The sequence below is a fragment of the Mastigoproctus giganteus genome, chromosome 7, assembly GCF_048544385.1.
Source record: "Mastigoproctus giganteus isolate SK-2022 chromosome 7, ASM4854438v1, whole genome shotgun sequence".
NCBI lineage: Eukaryota > Metazoa > Arthropoda > Arachnida > Uropygi > Thelyphonidae > Mastigoproctus > Mastigoproctus giganteus.
The window spans coordinates 217,187,850-217,206,031 of NC_143581.1; the positions used below are offsets into that span (position 1 = coordinate 217,187,850).

An 18,182-nucleotide genomic window follows, 5' to 3' on the forward strand; every position below is an offset into this window, starting at 1 on the left:
CCAGAAATTTTTGTGGCACTGAGAATTCTTGTAACATTGCGAGTGCCAGTGGCATTCGCAGAATGAAGCTTTTCAAAGATGAAGTTAATCACAAACTTATCTCTGTTCTCTGACACAAGATCAGTTGGATGAATTGGCAACCTTACCGATTGAAATATGCCATTGCCAAGAAATTAGACCTGGATGAAATGATCCAAAGGTTTACAGCTGTTAAACATTAATCTTTGAAGGCGAAATTTTAATGAGTATTTAATAATTAATGCTACTTGTTTATTAATGTTAGATTAATAAAATGTATTTTTTATTTTAAGATTTTGATAAAATAACTTGCCCTTAATGTCATACCACTCCAATTTGTACAGCAGTTTTCCATGTGCAACCTAACCAATAAAATTATATCAAAAAATTATTTATATCATAAAATTTGCATTTTATTTTTAAACTGAAAAACCTTTTTCAAATTATATGAATGGGCTGTAGACATGGGTGCTAAAGCAAAGTTGGCTCAGGGTGTCAGAACCCTTTAAGCTGGTTCTGGTTCTAAATACTGTATGTACTTATTTTTGATGCATTCCTTTTACACTAAATGTTAAGTTTTTATTCTTCAGAATTTATTGCCTCACTCTCTTCCTTTTCCCAATTTCCTACCTTATACTCATTTATTAATTGTATTGTGTTGCATTACTTGCATTGAACTGTAAACTCATGTTTATGCAATTCTATGAACATTTAACAAGTTTGCTAATTAATTTGCAGAAATTATCCATTTCCATATTTCAGATTTTTTGGTTTTATCAGTTTGGTTTTTAATTAAGCTGCTGTACCATTTACATGATGTAAGGTACATGGACTTGCCATAGTTGCTTATCAGCTCCATAGATAAGTAACTATTTGTAGCTTTCATTAAAACTGCCTATGAGTAGCAGTAACCCCAGAGTAATGTACCAACTGTTTGGTACTACACTCAGGGTAGTGGAGAATGAAAAAGACCAGGGGTTAATTGTGCAGTCAGATCTGAAGTTTTCTTAGCAGTACAGACAGGCTGCAAGAGTAACTCATGGTTTCTTGTCAATAATATACAGGAATTTTCCTAGAAGGAGGTGATTATCCCCTTATATAAGGAAGTGGTCAGGCCACACCCTGAGTACTGCATACAGTTCTGGAGACCTCATTTTAGGAAGGACATGGAGCTGCTGGAACATGTACAGAGAACGACAGTGAGATTGGTGAATGGAACAAAGAGCTGTTACCAAGAAAGGCTTCAATTCTGCAAATTTCAGCATCTGGAGACTAGGCACCTGCAAGGTAATCTGATTGAGGTGTATACTGCCTTTAGCCAGCAGGTAGTTGGTTGGTGGAACAGACTTTCTTCCCTTGTTGTGGAAGTTGATAGACTAAATAAATTTAAGGCTCAGCTGGACAGGTATTTTGATCGAACGGAGGGGTGAAGTGGAAGTTTTTTTTGTGTTTTTTTTTTTTTTTTTTTTGGCTGATGCTGCATAGGCTTGCTTTCTTGCATCATATGCCTCTACTAATGCTAATAAGGCCTTGAATGGTTTGAGCAGGCTCAATGCTGATGGGATTCTTCCTCTTGCTCAGATTATAAACCTGAGGAGGCATAAACTGAAATTGAGACAAACAGTTGTTGAATAGAGATATGCTGAAATTTGCCTTTAGCCAGCAGGTAGTTGATTGCTGGAGCGCCGACCGGGCTAGCTGGGTGGGTAAAGTGCCTGCCTGGCAACCCAAAGGTCGCGGGTTCGAATCCCGCCTCGCGCTTGGATCAGAGTACAAAATGCAAAACCTTGGGAGGTGCAATATGGCCATAGAAGCCGATGCACCAACAACTAACAAAAAAAAAAAAAGAAAAAGATTGCTGGAGCAAGTGTCCATCTGTCGTGGAAGTTGATAGTTTAAATAAATATTAAGGTAGAAATGGACAAATTTTGGAGCAAATGGATGGGTTTCTTTTTTGTTATTTCTTGGCTGATGGTGTATAAGCTTGCTTTCTTGCATCATATGCTTCTACTAATGATAATGCTAACTCCATGATTGCTTTGTAAATGGTGTTCTCTGGTACTTAAGTTCTTAGGTACTTAGGCTTTAATTTACCATCAAAAATTTTAATTACAGGTTTTTTATTAACAATCAGATTAAAATTATATAATGATGATGGAAATTAACTAAATTTAAGTCAAAAGAAAAAGAATACATATGACATCAATTACCTTTCATTGACACTCATTTGAATATATCCATCACAAAATACAAAACTTTTCAATTTTTTATTCATATTAAATTCTAGACTAATATAGCATATAGTAAATCATATAGGAAAATGTAATTGCCATTAACATTATAAAGCTTTTCGTTAAAATGACAGAATGATGTAGGGAAGCTTATGTAGCAATTATTATTAAAAATAATAATAGTAGTAAAATAAAATAGTCATATTAATAAACATTAATATTTAATTATAATTATCCTATAAATAAGATGTTTTTGTTTTAATTAAGTAGATTCTTTCTCAGTTAGTAGTACTTACCTTGATAGCAGAACTGGTTTAACAGAACATGTCAGGACTAAATTTTAACTTTATTTAGTATATTTTAGTATTTCTGTAATTTAAGTTTAATTTTTAAGTGAATTATTTTTAAAGATTAATCATTAGTGCTCTATTTTGATATGTTTTACTAATTTTTATAACTGATGCATTGTCAGACTAGCTATACCAATTTTAAGCAAACCAAAGTTTGCTAAAAAGGAGCATCATTATATATTGCATCTAATACTGTGATTCACTTCACAACAAGTTGCTTTACTCTTAAACTCTGAATAAGTAATTCTTATTCTAGAGTGCTGTTACTCATCCTGGAGTGCTTTCACCTGGATGTTACCATTTCAGAGATACTTGTGTATTCATCAGTGCTCGGTTGTCAGCTCTTGTGAAAGAGGTGACAACTCAGTTGTGACTTAACTGCATAATATGAGAGATAGGCATCTACAGATCAGTGAGTTTGATTTTAGTAATGATAAGGTCATTGAGGCTATGGTTTAGGATATGATACAGGACCATGTCAATAGGAATAGTGTCCTTAATGAATCACAGCCATTCATGAAAACTTACCTGACCAATCTGGTTAATTGTTATGATTGTCATAAAACAGCTGGATTCAACAATCAACTCTGATATTGTTTACCTTGACTTTAAGTAAAGTTTTTGATATGGTTCCACATTAAAGGCTATTATATAAACTGGAGAAAATTGGAATTACTGGTGATATCCTGTACCAGATTAGGAGTTGGCTGAAAAATAGGAGACAGAGCATAATTGTAAATGGATCAAGTTGGACCAATATAACAAGTGGAGCAGGGATCAGTACTGGGGTGGCCTCCTGTTTCTAATCTTCCTTCATGATATTGACAAGAGAGAGAGAACAGGAAAAGCTGTCAAAGTTTTCTGATTATTTGAAGGTAGGAGGACTAACAACCAGAATGGTTCAGTAATAACTAGCAATCAGTCATTCTGCTTCAGAATGACCAACCACTTGTAGATATGGTCTGAATAATGGCAACTAAGGTTTAATGCTTCTAAAAGCAAAATTGTGTTACTGAAAAACTAGGGGGTGCGAAGTTAAAATGGCTTTCAGATGAGAAAGATTTAGGGGTTTTTATACAGTCAGATATGAAATTTACCATGTAGTGTAAACATCCAATTAGGAAGGCATGTCCTGTCTATGATTTATAGAAACTTTGCAAATGGGAATAAAGATGTCATTGTCCTTCTGTATAACATGATTGTGATACTCCATCTGGAATATTGTATTCAGATTTGAATACAATATTCCAGATGGAGTATCACAATCATGTTAAAAGAGAAAGCCATAGAACTTTTAGAATGGGTTCGAAGAAGGACAACCAGATTAGTGAGTGATACTAATTGATGTCCTTATGAAGAACATTTTAAAAAGTATGGACTGCTGAACTAGGCAACTAGACATCTTTTGGGGGTGGGGGTACGAGAAAGCCTAATTCAGATGTATAAAACACTGAAGGGAATCGGTAAAATGAATGAAAGAGGCATATTCTCACTGATAGTAGAGACAAGAACCTGGGGGTGGGGGGGGGGGGAAGAGCACAAATAAAATTTTAAAATCTAGAAAGCAATAGAACTCTGAAGCTCATGAAGTTTACCTTCAGGCAGCATATTGTAGGTCATTGGAATAAATTATCTGTCAAGGTTTCCAAGATTTGGTTAAGTTCAAAGCAGAATTGGATGGTCACTTTTTGGAAATAGGGAAAGTATGAAGATTGGGATTTTTTTATTTTCTTTTATATGTTTTTTTGCATGTGCAGAAAAAAAAGTCTACTTTCTTGTGCTATTTAGTGATTTTAATATAATTAAGAAATCGATTTTTGTAATGCAATGTAAATGTGAATTTCTTTAGTTTTAATTCCTTTTGTGGTGTATTGTAAAAATTGCATAATTAAAATGTTTTTATCAGAACTTTTATCCAGAATAAATGTATGTTAGTGTTTTTTTCCTTTTTCTCATTACTTTACTTTCTTCTTATATGGTGATAGAGTGTGTGAAGCTAGTTTAATTTAGTCTACAAATACTTAATTCCTCTGAAAAGTCAAAATATCGCACAATGTTTGACCTTTTTATTTCAGTATTCCATTGTTCACTGCACAACTCAGCCACTGTCAGCTACTTCAATACTTGGTCATCAAAAACCAGGAAAGCAAGATTTCATCACTTATTCTGGTCAAGTAAGAATATTAAGACTTTATTAAAAGTCTTGCTTAGGGTGATTTTTTTTTTTCCTGTTCCTAGATCCTTGCAAATTTAAAGCAAATTAATATAGATATATGAAATGATGCACATAAATATTAATGTTTAAAGAGACATATATAATACATTTCTCTTCAAGGATGATCATATTATTGGTGAATGATATACAGGCAGTTCCTGCTTAACGAGTTCCCGGGTTTACGAGTTTTTTCCTCCCAAGTATCAACGAAATCGAAAATATGAACATTAATTGCAAAAAATGAACGTTAAATATTCATAAATACCGCATTCCATACCACGTGTGTACAGAGGTGGATTTAACGGTGGGCGCACCAGGCGCGTGCCCTGGGCCCCGACTTCTGAAGGGCCCACACAAAACCCCAACAAATTAGTTGAACATATTAGTTCAAAACTTTGATTATTATTATGCTATTATTAATTATATTATACATATATTATATTCAAATTTTATTGGAAATAAAACATTAATAGTACATAATATTTTTTATTTATTTAAAAAAATGGTTAACATGTATTTTTATTTTCCCTGTCTCTCTCTTTTTTTTAAGGGGCCCAATATTTTATTCTGCGCCCGGGGCCTCAACCGACCTAAATCCGCTCCTGCGTGTGAGGCTGTACAATACAGTGTACAGCTACACATTTTTAACATTGTCTATTGGAAATAAATTCCCGTTTTATGAGTTTTCGCTTTATTTGCGCACACTAGGAATGAATTAACTCATAAAGTAGGGAACTACCCGTAGTTCTGCATCAATCACCAATAATATTCAGCAAAACAAATGCTGAAAGTATCCTGGAAAATCACACTGTTTTTTTTTTGATTGTTTTCATTTCTCTCATATTTTGTGAAAGATTTTATATATATATTCTTCTACCTTTTTCTTCTACCATTTTTCTACCGTCTTATTTCCACTTTCTTGTTATTCTGTTCAATATATGTACACTGGTGTTCAAAGAAAGGCAATCACCCCTTAAAATTGTAATTGTCGTCTGAATAACGTAAGTATAAGACAATATTTCTTACAGATTGCATCAGATAAGATTAACATGCGTATGTGATGATGTAATATTGCATCAGCTGTTACTTTCAGCTATATAAGCATGCTGTGCAAGAGTTGCAGTCATTCCTTGCTTGTGTCAGGATGGCAAGTTATGTGCAGTTGATGCCACAAAGAAAGAGTTCTATTGTTGCTTTACATGAGGAAGGATGTTCTTCCTGTCATATTGCTTATAGTTTTTTGTTTGTTTGCTATTTGGTTTTTAGGAGCATTAGCAACTAAGGCCATATTGCTCCGGGATATGCGGTAGTCATTCCCTGACCTTTCCGCATCCTCCGTATTTGGTGGTGATGGACTCGAACCCCAGTCTAATCAAGAAGCGTGTGCTACGCACTGCTGCTCCTTCCCACCTGGCTACCGAGGTGCCTTGCTTATAGAGTGTCTTATAATCAGTCAACAGTGAGTAGATTTATTTCCAAACTCAAGAATACTGGTTCTGCTGATAGGAAAAAAGGAACCGGAGCAAATGAGCCTCTACGCCAAAACAGGACCTCGTTTTGAAATGCTTATGCCTTAAAAACTGTAAAGCTTCTTTGTGTTAGCTGAAAAGAGGATGCGAAGAATATACAGGAGTGGTAGCAAGTGCAGTAACAGTCAGAAGATGCCTCTTCAAAAATGGACTTGTAGCCCGTCATCCTAAGAAGAAGCCTCTCATCACACAAAAAATGAAAAAGGCCCGATTAATTTGGTGTAAGGAGCATATCTAATGGACCCCCGAGCAGTGGAAGTCAGTTATTTTCTTGGATGAGAAGAAATTCAACCTGCATGGCTCTGATGGGAGATAAACAATTCACTGTATACATAGTGAAGAATACCATCCAGACTGTATGGTGTCTACAGTGAAATTCCCTACCAACTAAATGATATGAGGGTGCATTTTTTATTGCGCAGTAGGTCACCTGCAGTTTATAAAAGGTTCTGTAAATGCCAGTGGATACCTGGCTATATTGGAAGGCAAATCGCTGCCAACCATTAGAGACCATTTCAAACTGCATCTTTCAGGATGACTCTGCTCCTTGTCATCAGGCGAAAAGTGTAAGTAGGCACTTCTGTAGTTACTTTAGCTTCATCTCAGCAGTAATGTGTTTACATTTGTTACAGGTGAAAAAATGGTTGTAAAAACAGTCCATCACAACTCTTAGCTAGCCAGGAAACAGCCTGGACCTGAATCCTATAGAGAACTGTTAGCATCGTGTGGAATCTGCAGTTGCGAGAAAGAAACCAAAGACCCTTCATGAACTGAAGGAATCCATAATTTGTGTTTGGAACCACAAACTATCAGTTGATTATCTTCAGAAATTGATCTTTTCAATGCCTCAACAGTGTGCTGTTGTCATCAGGGCCAGAGGCGGTTCAACTAAATATTAGTTTGCACCTGGTGAACTTTTCATTTTGTTTTCCATTTAAAATGATAAACTGAAGCAAAGTGAGGCTTCTGATAACATTTCAGCCATAGTTGTCGTATTTATCAAAACTGTTGTATAAAGGTTACAAATGCTCATTTTGGAATATTTTGAGAGCACCTGTCAAATATTACTTAGCTTTGCCTTAACTATTAATAAATATCTTTTGTTTATATTTCTATTTGTGATGCTAGTCATTAATGTAACATACCGTTGCGAAAAAGAGATAGAAATGTGAAATTCCTAGGTGATGCACTTTCTTTGAATACCAGTGTGTGTGTGTGTATGTATATATATATATATATATATTATTATAGCCTTAGTAAAATAGGTACATGCTATTTAATTGGATATTATGTTAGTATAATATCCGATTAAATAGCATGTACCTATTTAACTAAGGCTATAATAAAATATATTACAACGGATGTAATGTACAATCTAATATAGATGGCATTAATCCGATCTGGATTATATTGCATTATATTATATTACTTTATATAAAATTTTTATAAATTGTTCCTATTATTGATATATATATTTATTTATAATTGCAACGATGCAACAAATTAAAAATGATGCCAATTATCAATTAGAACAATTCACTATGAACAAAAAATGGTGCAAAAGCACTGACCGTTCAATAGTGAATCTTAAGCGTAGTCCCATTGCTTATGCAAAATATTTGCCTTAGTTTATACTATTATACACCATTTGGAATATCTCATATTGCGGACTTATACTTCATAAGTGGGTTGTCGTTATTGCAACAACAGGGTACCTGCCCACCCACCAATGAGTAAGGCAACAAGTTTCGAAACGGTGCTGGCTGAGTGGTGGTATCCACCGAGAATAAGTAATGTTAGTCTTCTCCACTGGTGAAGTGTTATTTATTCAAAACAGTGCCAATACCTAGGCAACTCATGAAGGTTGATTCACAATATGAGATACAATTAAAATGATGCCAATTACTGACTTGAACAGTTCACTACAAACAAACCATGGTGCAAAAGCACTGACCATTCAGTAGTGATCTTAAGCATAGTTCCATTGCTTCATGCAAAATAATTACCTTAGTTTATAATATATATATATATATATATATATATATATATAAATATTATAAACTAAGGTTTCTCAGACTGCACCTTAACTTACTCAGCTTGTTACCTCATTTCTAATCTAATGTTTTTACACTACCAAATTCTACTATATCAACCTTTTAATATATCTAGAACATATCAAATTAATACAGACCGATGTAATGCATAATCTTTCACATAGATGGCATTAATCTGATCTGATTTTATTAATAACCTTAAATTATCTCTGATTTTAAAATTTTAAAATAATTCTTCGCCCAACATGGATATATATATATATATATATATATATATATATACACTATCATTGAATTATATTAAATATTAACATAAATTAAATTATAATAAAGTGAATAAATAAATAAATAATTAAGCATTCATTAGAGGCAGCGACATACAATTCCTCAATATGAAGCTGAAATACATCCAATATTTTAAATTAAATAAAATAAAATAAAATAAAATAAAAAGCCAGTAGTATGGCAAAAACTGCAGAGCGAAAGTTAACATAAAAATAACCCAAATAAACAAACGAACGAAAAGAAAGAATAGACAAAAATAGTAGCCCGGAAACCCTTATATAATTTCGAGTTTTAAATCCAATTAACAAAAACTATACAAATTTTAGGATAATGCCAATTACATATTAATTTAGCGGTACCCCCCCCCCCCCGAGAGGTACCAGTTCCAAAAGACATGAAATATCACCAAAAGAGGGTTAAAGGAACTACCAAATGATAACAAAATCAAAATAAATTAAAATAAAATAGACTGACCATTATGCCCCATATCGACAGAGGACCACGAGGCCAGTAATGGTCATGGAATCGCTGCATTTCAATCGCTATACAAATCATCGCCATGGTGAAAAGATCGAAGTACCAATTCACCCTCCCTTCTCCGATCGATCCACCAATGCAGAGGATTTGCATGGTGGTGGTCCTTATGCAGCGAAAATCCGAGCAACTCCAACATTTTGGAGTGTTTGTTTGTTTGTTATTTGGTTTTTAGGAGCATTAGCAACTAAGGCCATATTGATCTGGGGATATGCAGTGGCCGTTCCCTGACCTTTCCGCATCCTCCGTATTTGAGTACCTCTCGGGGGGGTACCGCTGAATTAATATGTAATTGGTATTATCCTAAAATTTGTATAGTTTTTGTTAATTGGATTTTTAAAACTCGAAATTATATAAGGGTTTCCGGGCTACTATTTATGTCTATTCTTTCTTTTGTTTATTTGGGTTATTTTTATGTTAACTTTCGCTCTACAGTTTTTGCCATACTACTGGCTTATGTTTTATTTTATTTAATTTAAAATATTAGATATATATATATATATATATATATATACACACACAATATATATATATAAAATTAGAATATGCCAGTTGTATGGCAAGTCAAGTAAGTGGTGAAGAGAAAATAAATGAGTAACTACAACAACAACAGCATGTTCGTGAGGCAATAAGAGGGAGCAGTACTCTTGATCTGATTATCAGTAGTGATTCTTCATGCATTAAGAATCTGCAGATAAATGAACCACTAGGTGGCAGTGATCACAGTGTGTTGAAGTGGGATTTACTCAAGGAGGTAACTACCATCAGAGGTAGTTACCTTTGTTTTCGCAAAGGCGACTATGATGGTCTGAGACAGTATTTAAATTCTATACAGTGGGACCAACTGATGATGTTACCAACAGCAAACTCAAAATGGGAAGCATTCAAGGAACTAATCTTGGAGGCTACCAGGCTTTACATACCAACTAAGAAATATTGTTCAAGGTTTAGGCCTAAATGGTTGTCAGATGAACTAATGAGACATGTGGCAGAGAAGAAAAATGCATGGGATACATACAAATTAATGGGTGACATGGACGCCTATGATAGATATAAGTTGATCTGTAACCAAGTCGCAAAGGCAGACTACGAAAAATCCTTGGCAAAGGGTGCAAAGAAAAACAGAAAAGAGTTCTTTACCTATTTAAACTCAAGAAGGAAAGGGATGAATCAGATTGGTCCACTGGATATTGATGGTTCAACAGTTGAGGATCCTGCTCAGGTGGCTAACAATCTAAACGAGTATTTTGCATCTACATTCACGCATGAGGAGTTATTCAGGAAGGAGAATGATGTAGGTAAAGTAAACATTGGCAGTGAGCTGGATGATTTTGTAATAACTGAGAGGAAAGTGGTGGAGAGATTGTTGAGGATAAACATAAAAAAGGCACCTGGGGTGGATGGGATCTATCCAGTTATATTAAAGGAGGTAGCAAAGGAAGTAAGCAAACCCCTAGCCATAATTATGAGAGCTTCTTTGGACTCAGGGGAGGTACCCATAGATTGGAGATGTGCAAATGTAACCCCAATTCACAAAGGAGGATCAAAGGCTGACACAAGTAATTATAGACCTGTTAGTTTAACTTCTATTCCAGGTAAATTAATGGAGGCACTGGTTAAAGAAGCACTGCAGGATCATCTAGACAAGAATTCAGTTATAGCTCAGACGCAGCATGGTTTTGTTAAGGGCAGGTCTTGCCTGACCAATTTGATTGGATACTATGATGTAGTCACAAAAGAACTGGATGCAGGGAATAACTTTGATATTATATATTTGGATCTTAGAAAGGCTTTTGATACTGCTGCACAAATTGGAGCAGTGTGGCATTAGAGGCAAATTGCTGCTATGGATAAGGGGATGGTTGAGTGGCAGAAGACAGAGAGTGGTAATCAATGGACACTGCTCAACGTGGACTAATGTTATTAGTGGAGTTCCTCAGGGTTCAGTGTTGGGTCCGTTGTTGTTTTCGGTGTTTATGAATGATATTGATGATGGGATATCAAGTTTAATGTCCAAGTTTGCAGATGATACAAAGGTTGGCAGGGTTGTTAAGGACACCACTGACGCTATGCTGCTGCAACAGGATCTGGAAAGGTTGAACAGATGGGCTGAGAGGTGGCAAATGAAGTTTAACATTGACAAATGTAAAGTACTACATAATGGGAAACAGTAACCCCAGAGCAATGTATCAACTCTGCGGTACTACACTGACAGTGGTGGAGAATGAAAAGGACCTGGGGGTAATTGTGCAAGCAGATATGAAGTTCTCTGAGCAGTGCAGACGAGCTGCAAGAGTAGCTCATGGTGTCTTGTCAATGATATACAGGAATTTTTCTAGCAGGGATAAGGAGGTGATTATTCCCTTGTATAAGGCAATGGTTAGGCCACATCTTGAGTACTGTATACAGGTCTGGAGGCCTCATTTCAAGAAGGATGTAGAGCTGCTGGAACGGATACAGAGAAGGGCAACAAAATTAGTGAATGGAACAAAGGGTTGCTCTTACGAAGAAAGGCTTAAGTTTGCAAATTACAGAGTCTGGAGACTAGGCACCGGCGAGGTGATCTAATAGAGGTGTATTAGGCTTTGAATGGTTTGAGCATGCTCAATGCCAATGGATTCTTCATCTTGCTCAGAATAATCAGCTCAGAGGGCATAAATTCAAATTGAGGAAAGACGGATGTCGGATAGATGTGCGGAAATTTGCCTTTGGCCAGTGGGTGGTTGGACATTTGCCTTTGCCCAGTGGGTGGTTGGTTGGTGGAACCGACTTCCATCACTTGTTGTTGAAGTTGATAGCCTAAACAAATTTAAGGCTCAACTGGACAGGTATTTCGAGCGAACAGAGGGGTGAAATGGGAGTGGTGTGTTTTTTTTTTTTTTTTTTGTTTTTTTTTGGCTGATGCTGAATAAGCTTGCTTTCTTGCATCATATGCCTCTACTAATGCTAATGCTAACAAACAAAGAAAAGGGAGTAAATAAATGGTAATAAAGGGTATTAGCACTCTTAAAATAATTTAGAAAGAATGCCAATTAAAAAGAATACCAAATAATATAAATTAAAAAATATATCAATTAATTCAAATTAAGTAGTGGCCCCTTGACGGCACCAGCTCCAAATTATGAGATAGCACTACAAATAGAGATGAAAACCAACCACAACGATGTGACCAACGTATGAAACAAAAATAAATAAAATATACCGACCATTGTACCTGATCTTGATGGAAGGCCACAATGTTAACAACAAATGGGGTGTCACTATTTTTTGAACATTAAACAAATCAGAGCATTACTGATCTAACAAATATGCTAATTGACCTGTCAGTGCAATAGATTTGAATCAAGGTAGACCTTATGCAGTGAAAGATTATACTATAACAGATAAGAGCACTTACAAGGCAACACCAAACTACTGACAAAGAATAATGGTTAAATAAGAGTACATCCAAAATAAATTGAAATATTTATGGCAGTATGAGTGGCACATTAGTATCTCAACTGTCTGCTGACCATATAACATAAAAATAAACTTGAATTAAATAAGTAATAAAATAATAAAGGGAAAAAAAGAAAGAAAATCATTATGCCAAGCATCAGTGGCTGTAAGGGTAATGTATATACATTCTATTATGAAATTATGGAAAGTAAAAGTAAGAGTGGTAAAATGTGTTTCTGATCAGATTAATGCCATCAATTATAGATTAAACATTACATCAGTCTGTAATATAATTATTACTGTAAGAGTAATTTGTACCATATGATAAAACTTTGGCATAAAAGTAATAAGCAGGCCATTAGACAAAAATAACCCCTAGGGCCAAAATGATAGCCTGTGCTGATTTACTTCACTATACCCTAGAAATAAACATATAATTAGCAATAAAATAAAGAATATAAAATAGAATAAAATAAAATAATGAATGAATACCTTGAACGGCAAGTTGCCATTCATGGTATCCTATTATTAATAATTAGCCTCATAATCATTATTTTATTTTATTCTATTTTATATTCTTTATATGTTTATTTCTAGGGTATAGCAAAGTAAACCAGCACAGGCTGGTTTACTTTGCTATACCCTAGAATTAATGGCCTGCTTATTATTTTTATGCTGAAGTTTTATCATATGGTACAAATTACACTCTTACAGTAATAATTATATATACAAAGGATACTAGAAAATTTTTGCAATACAGCTTTGTTTATTTAATTTTTTCAAAGTAATTTCCTCTACATTCAATACACCTCTCCATCCTCCGAAACCAATCTTTAAACCAGTTCTGCCAAGTTTCACTAGGGAGTAAAGCACACTCGTTGTCCCAAGCCCGTAGAAGGTCCTCATCACTGGAAAACCGCCTCCCTTTTAGTTTCATTTTCACATGCGGGAACAGTGCAAAGTCGCAGGGAGCAAGGTCTGGACTGTAGGGAGGGTGCTCGAGAAGTTTCAGTCCTGTCGTGGTCAAATATTCGGTGCAGGCTTTGGCGCGGTGAGCTGGAGCATTTTCGTGATGGAGGTACCAGGTGTCCATACTTGACTTTGGCTGCAGGTTCTTCATAGATCCAATGACTTTAGGCAGGCATTGTTCAGTACACCACTTAGCTGTGACTGTCTTCTGCGTGTCCAAAACGACACATTCCACAATTCCACACGATTTGAAAAATACAGCTATCATTTTCTTCTTTACAGATCGGGATTTTCTGACAATTACGGGTGTGTCGTCATCATCAAAGACCCAAACTTTGTTTTGAGCCTTGGTCGGCAGATCGTAATAGTACAGCCAAGTCTCGTCACCTGTCACGATGTTGTTCACATACCGAGATTGTCCCTTATCAAACTTTTTTAACATCTCCCGGCACCAAGTCACACGTCGTGTCATCTGCTCTTCAGTCAGTTGATGCGGCACCCAGAGAGAACAAAGTTTCTTCACGTGCAAATGATCTTGCGAAAGAATTGCTGGTGCATTTAGGCCCAAAGTATCCTCTATCTGTTGGTAGGTCACTTGCCTGTTTTCGTCAAGCATTTTCCTCACAGCAGTAACGTTTTCCTCCATAACTGACGTTTGTGGCCTTCCCGGCCTCTCAGAATCCTCCAGAGTGAAATTTCCCCTTTGGAATTCTCTATACCACCTGAATATCGTTGTACGATGTGGACAATCATCATCTAGTGCAAGAGTCATTTCTTCTAAGCACTGGTCTATGGTTAAACCACGCACAAAATTATACCGCAAAACTGTCCTTATCTCATTTCGTGACCACGATGCCATCGCAAGCACTTTACACTCTCACTACTAATGAATAACTGAGCCCATCGACTTGGCGCGGCGGCTACTATGCACGTATGAACATGTCTCAACATGCAGCAACAAGCAGCTTCCTGTGATTCATTGTTGCGTCATATTGCAAAACTTTCCTAGTACCCTTTGTATAGGTATATATGGGTATATATATATATATAATGCCAGCAGTACGGCAAGACAAGAGCGAAGAAAAATTAAACCTAGATTCAAATCTAACAGGGAAGAAGAGAAAGGTAACAAGAATAAAAATATATTGCAACAGAAACTCTAAATTAATTTAGAAAATCTAATTATACGAATAATAATTCATTGAAATTTAAAGCCAATTAAATAGAAATTTAGCGGTGCCCCCTCTGATGGGACCAGGTCCAAATTTATGTGAAATATCACCAAACAGAGATTTAAACCATTCACAATAAAACAAAACAAAATAAAAATAAAAAATAGACTGACCATTATGCCCCATCTCAACAGAGGACCATAAGGCCAATAATGGTCAGGGAATCACTGCATTTCGAACGCTAAACAAATCGCCGCAAAGGCGAAACGTTCACAAGATCAGCCCGCAACACCGATCCCCAGATTGAACTGCCAATGCAGGGAATTGAACAGCGGTGGTCCTGATGCAGCTAAAATCAAAAATAGAACAGACAAGAGCACTCTAGTGCAAAGCCACACTACTGACAAAGTAAACTTAACCCGTTTATATAAACGAATAATAAACTATAGATGGCAGTACAGGCGCAGTGTTAGCAATTCGCCCAATACTATCATGTGACATAATTATATTTAAATAATGTTGGAAAAGAAGTTTTACTTAATAAAAATAAAATTTATTTTTATTTTTATTAAGTAATACTTCTTTTCTAACATTATTTATGATTGGTGGAACAGACGCCCACCTTTTGTTGTGGAAGTTGATAGTCTAAATAAATTTAAGGCTGAGCTGGACAGATATTTGGAACAAATGGAGGGTGAAATGGGAGGGTTTTTTTTATGGCTGATGCTGCATAAGCTTGCTTTCTTGCATTGTATGCTGATATATATATAAATATTACCTGCCTGTGTGTGTGTGTGCGTGCGTGCGTGCTGACAAACATTGAATTGGCTTTGCTTTAGCAACACCCCCCCTCTTGTCTAAAGCTGCTGAAGACTAAAAGTCAGGAACAGATGATAAGATTGTATTTCACACAAGGCAAGCAGTTTTTGAGTGTATGTGAGAAAGAATGGATCACTGTGGAGATCTTTCCGACTTTGAACTTGGAATAATTGTGAAGGTAAGATGTGCAAGTGCCAGTTTCTCGACAACAGCCAACATGAAATAGCCACATGTGGTCAATGCCCCTGGTGAGAATTGTGTGTGTCTCATCTTGTAGCACTGCAACACAGAGGCCCAGCTAACCACCCAGTACAAGTAGAATTAGCAATATCAATATCCACATGGACTATGTGCCAGATATTAGCTTGTATAGGTCATGGCAGTTGACAGCCATCACAGGTAACCATGCTCAACACGAGAACAAGGAACTGTACCTTTCATGGGCACATCAGCACTCTGTTTTGCTTTTCCAATGCTTATATCATAACAAACTGACTCAACATTGCACTGGCCAGCCATGTCAACTGTATGCATGTATGCACTGCCTTAGATTTTATGTGCTTCTTAACTAAGAGCATAACCTCTTCCCATCCTATCTGCTTTTCTGTATACATTGTTCTCCCCATATTCAAATTCTACATCCCTTATATCTAAATGACACCAGACCCCTGATACCTCAGTGGAGTTCCCCAGGATTCGATGTTGGGACCATTGTTGTTTACTATATTTATCAATGATGATAAATATAGAAAACAATAATAAAGGCATATCAGGCTTAACATCCAAGATACAAAGGTTGGCAGGGTTGCTAATGAGAGTAATGACAGTATACTACTGCAAAAAGGTCTAGAAAAGTTGGGCAGATGAGCTGAGAAGTGGCAACTGAAGTTTAACATTGACAAATGCAAAGTACTGCATGTGGGTAGCAGTAAACCCAGAGTAACATGCCAACTGTGTGGTACTACACTCAGGGTAGTGAAAAATGAAAAATACCTGGGGTAATTGTACAGTCAGATATGAAATTCTCTGAGCAGGCAGACAGGCTGCCATGACAGCTCATGGGGTTTTGTCAATGATATACAGGAATTTTGCTAGTAGGGATAGGGGGGTGATTGTCCCCCTTGTATAAGGCAATGGTCAGGCCACACCTTGAGTACTGTATACAGATCTGGAGGCCTCATTTTAGGAAAGATGTTGAGCTGCTGGAATGTGTACAGAGAAGGACAAGATTGGAACAAAGGGTTGGTGTTAACAAGAAAGTCTTAAGTTCTGCAAATTGCAGCTTCTGGTGACTAGGTACGTGTGAGGTGATCTAATTGAGGTGTATAAGGCCTTGAATGGTTTGAGCAGGGTCAATTCTTATGGAATTCTTCCACTTTCTCAGATTACACACTTGAGGGGGCATAAATTCCAACTGAAGAAAGACGGTTGCAGAATAGATGTGCGGAAATTTGCCTTTAGCCAGCAAATGGTTGATTGGTGGAACAAAAAGAAACGTCTATCTGTCTTGGAAGTTGATAGCTTAAATAAATTCAAGGGAGAACTGGACAAACTTTTAGAGTAAATGGATAGGTGAATGGGATTTTTTTTTCCCTTCTGGCTGATGCTGTATAAGCTTGCTTTCTTGTATCATATGACACTGCTAATGCTATTGCTAATCTGTACCATGTCTGCATTTGATGTCTTGTCCAGCATTTCAAATTTATCAAATTGTTTGATGATGACTCTCAGCAGTCCTTGAAATCTCCAGCACCTTACTTTCAAGGCTTCTGCATATTCCAATAGTAGCAGTGCAAGAATCACTTTCACCTCTGCCTGCAGCTCTTGTTAATCTTTTAGTCTGTGTAATCCCCCAAGCTAGCAGTTTTCCAACCCACCCAATAGTGTCTTGAAGCATCAGCAAATATTCTTGCACCTTTTCTATATAAGCATATCCCATCTCTGTAGAAGCAGACTCTCCTGTTAACAATGCATTGTGCGGTGCTTGGATGGCACTATCACAGGAGGCTCTGCAATACCGTGTGGACTCCATGCCATGATGTGTACAGACGCTATTATGGGCAAAAGGTTGTCCCATGAAGTACTGGGTAGGTGTTTCTAATGCAAAGCCAACTGAGTGTATATATATTACCTATATTATATATACAAGGGACATTTGAAAAGTTCATGGCCTCAGTATGAAGGTTTTATTTGAGGAGTCTGGTATCATGTTACTTTTCAACGTAGTCCTTCTTTGGAGCAATACAGTTTTGCCATTGATACTGCAATGTATTGTTCCAGCTGCAAAGAAAGTTTTTTCTTGGGCCACTATGAATGTATCCACTGCAGCATTGACATCACTGTTGGTGGAAAAATGGATGCCAGCTAGTATTTTTTTCAAATTAGGAAATAGGTGAACATTGTGGTGCTAGATCTGATGAATGTGCGGAATTATCCAAGATTTCAAAGCCTCCTTTGAAAGCCTCCTCCCTTGGAACAAGACTCCTTTGCTGAGTTTTCCTTGACATTTGTCTTTGATGTTTTCATGGAAATGCCTCACAATGTGATATGCCTATGTTACCATCTGGC

General features: G+C 36.4%; 1 protein-coding gene across 4 annotated transcripts in view; it reads left to right on the plus strand.

The window, feature by feature from the left end:
• LOC150083681 (extracellular matrix organizing protein FRAS1-like) overlaps positions 1 to 18,182 on the plus strand; it is an 866,422-nt gene that overhangs the window by 555,072 nt on the left and 293,168 nt on the right. For all 4 annotated transcript variants that reach the window (XR_016547213.1, XM_090378121.1, XM_090378123.1 and 1 more), the window contains one exon: positions 4,675 to 4,773. Coding sequence is in view for 3 of the 4 variants with exons in the window: in XM_090378121.1 (XP_090234247.1) it covers positions 4,675 to 4,773 (99 nt within the window). In the remaining variant the exon portion in view is untranslated. The remainder of the gene's footprint in view (positions 1 to 4,674; positions 4,774 to 18,182) is intronic.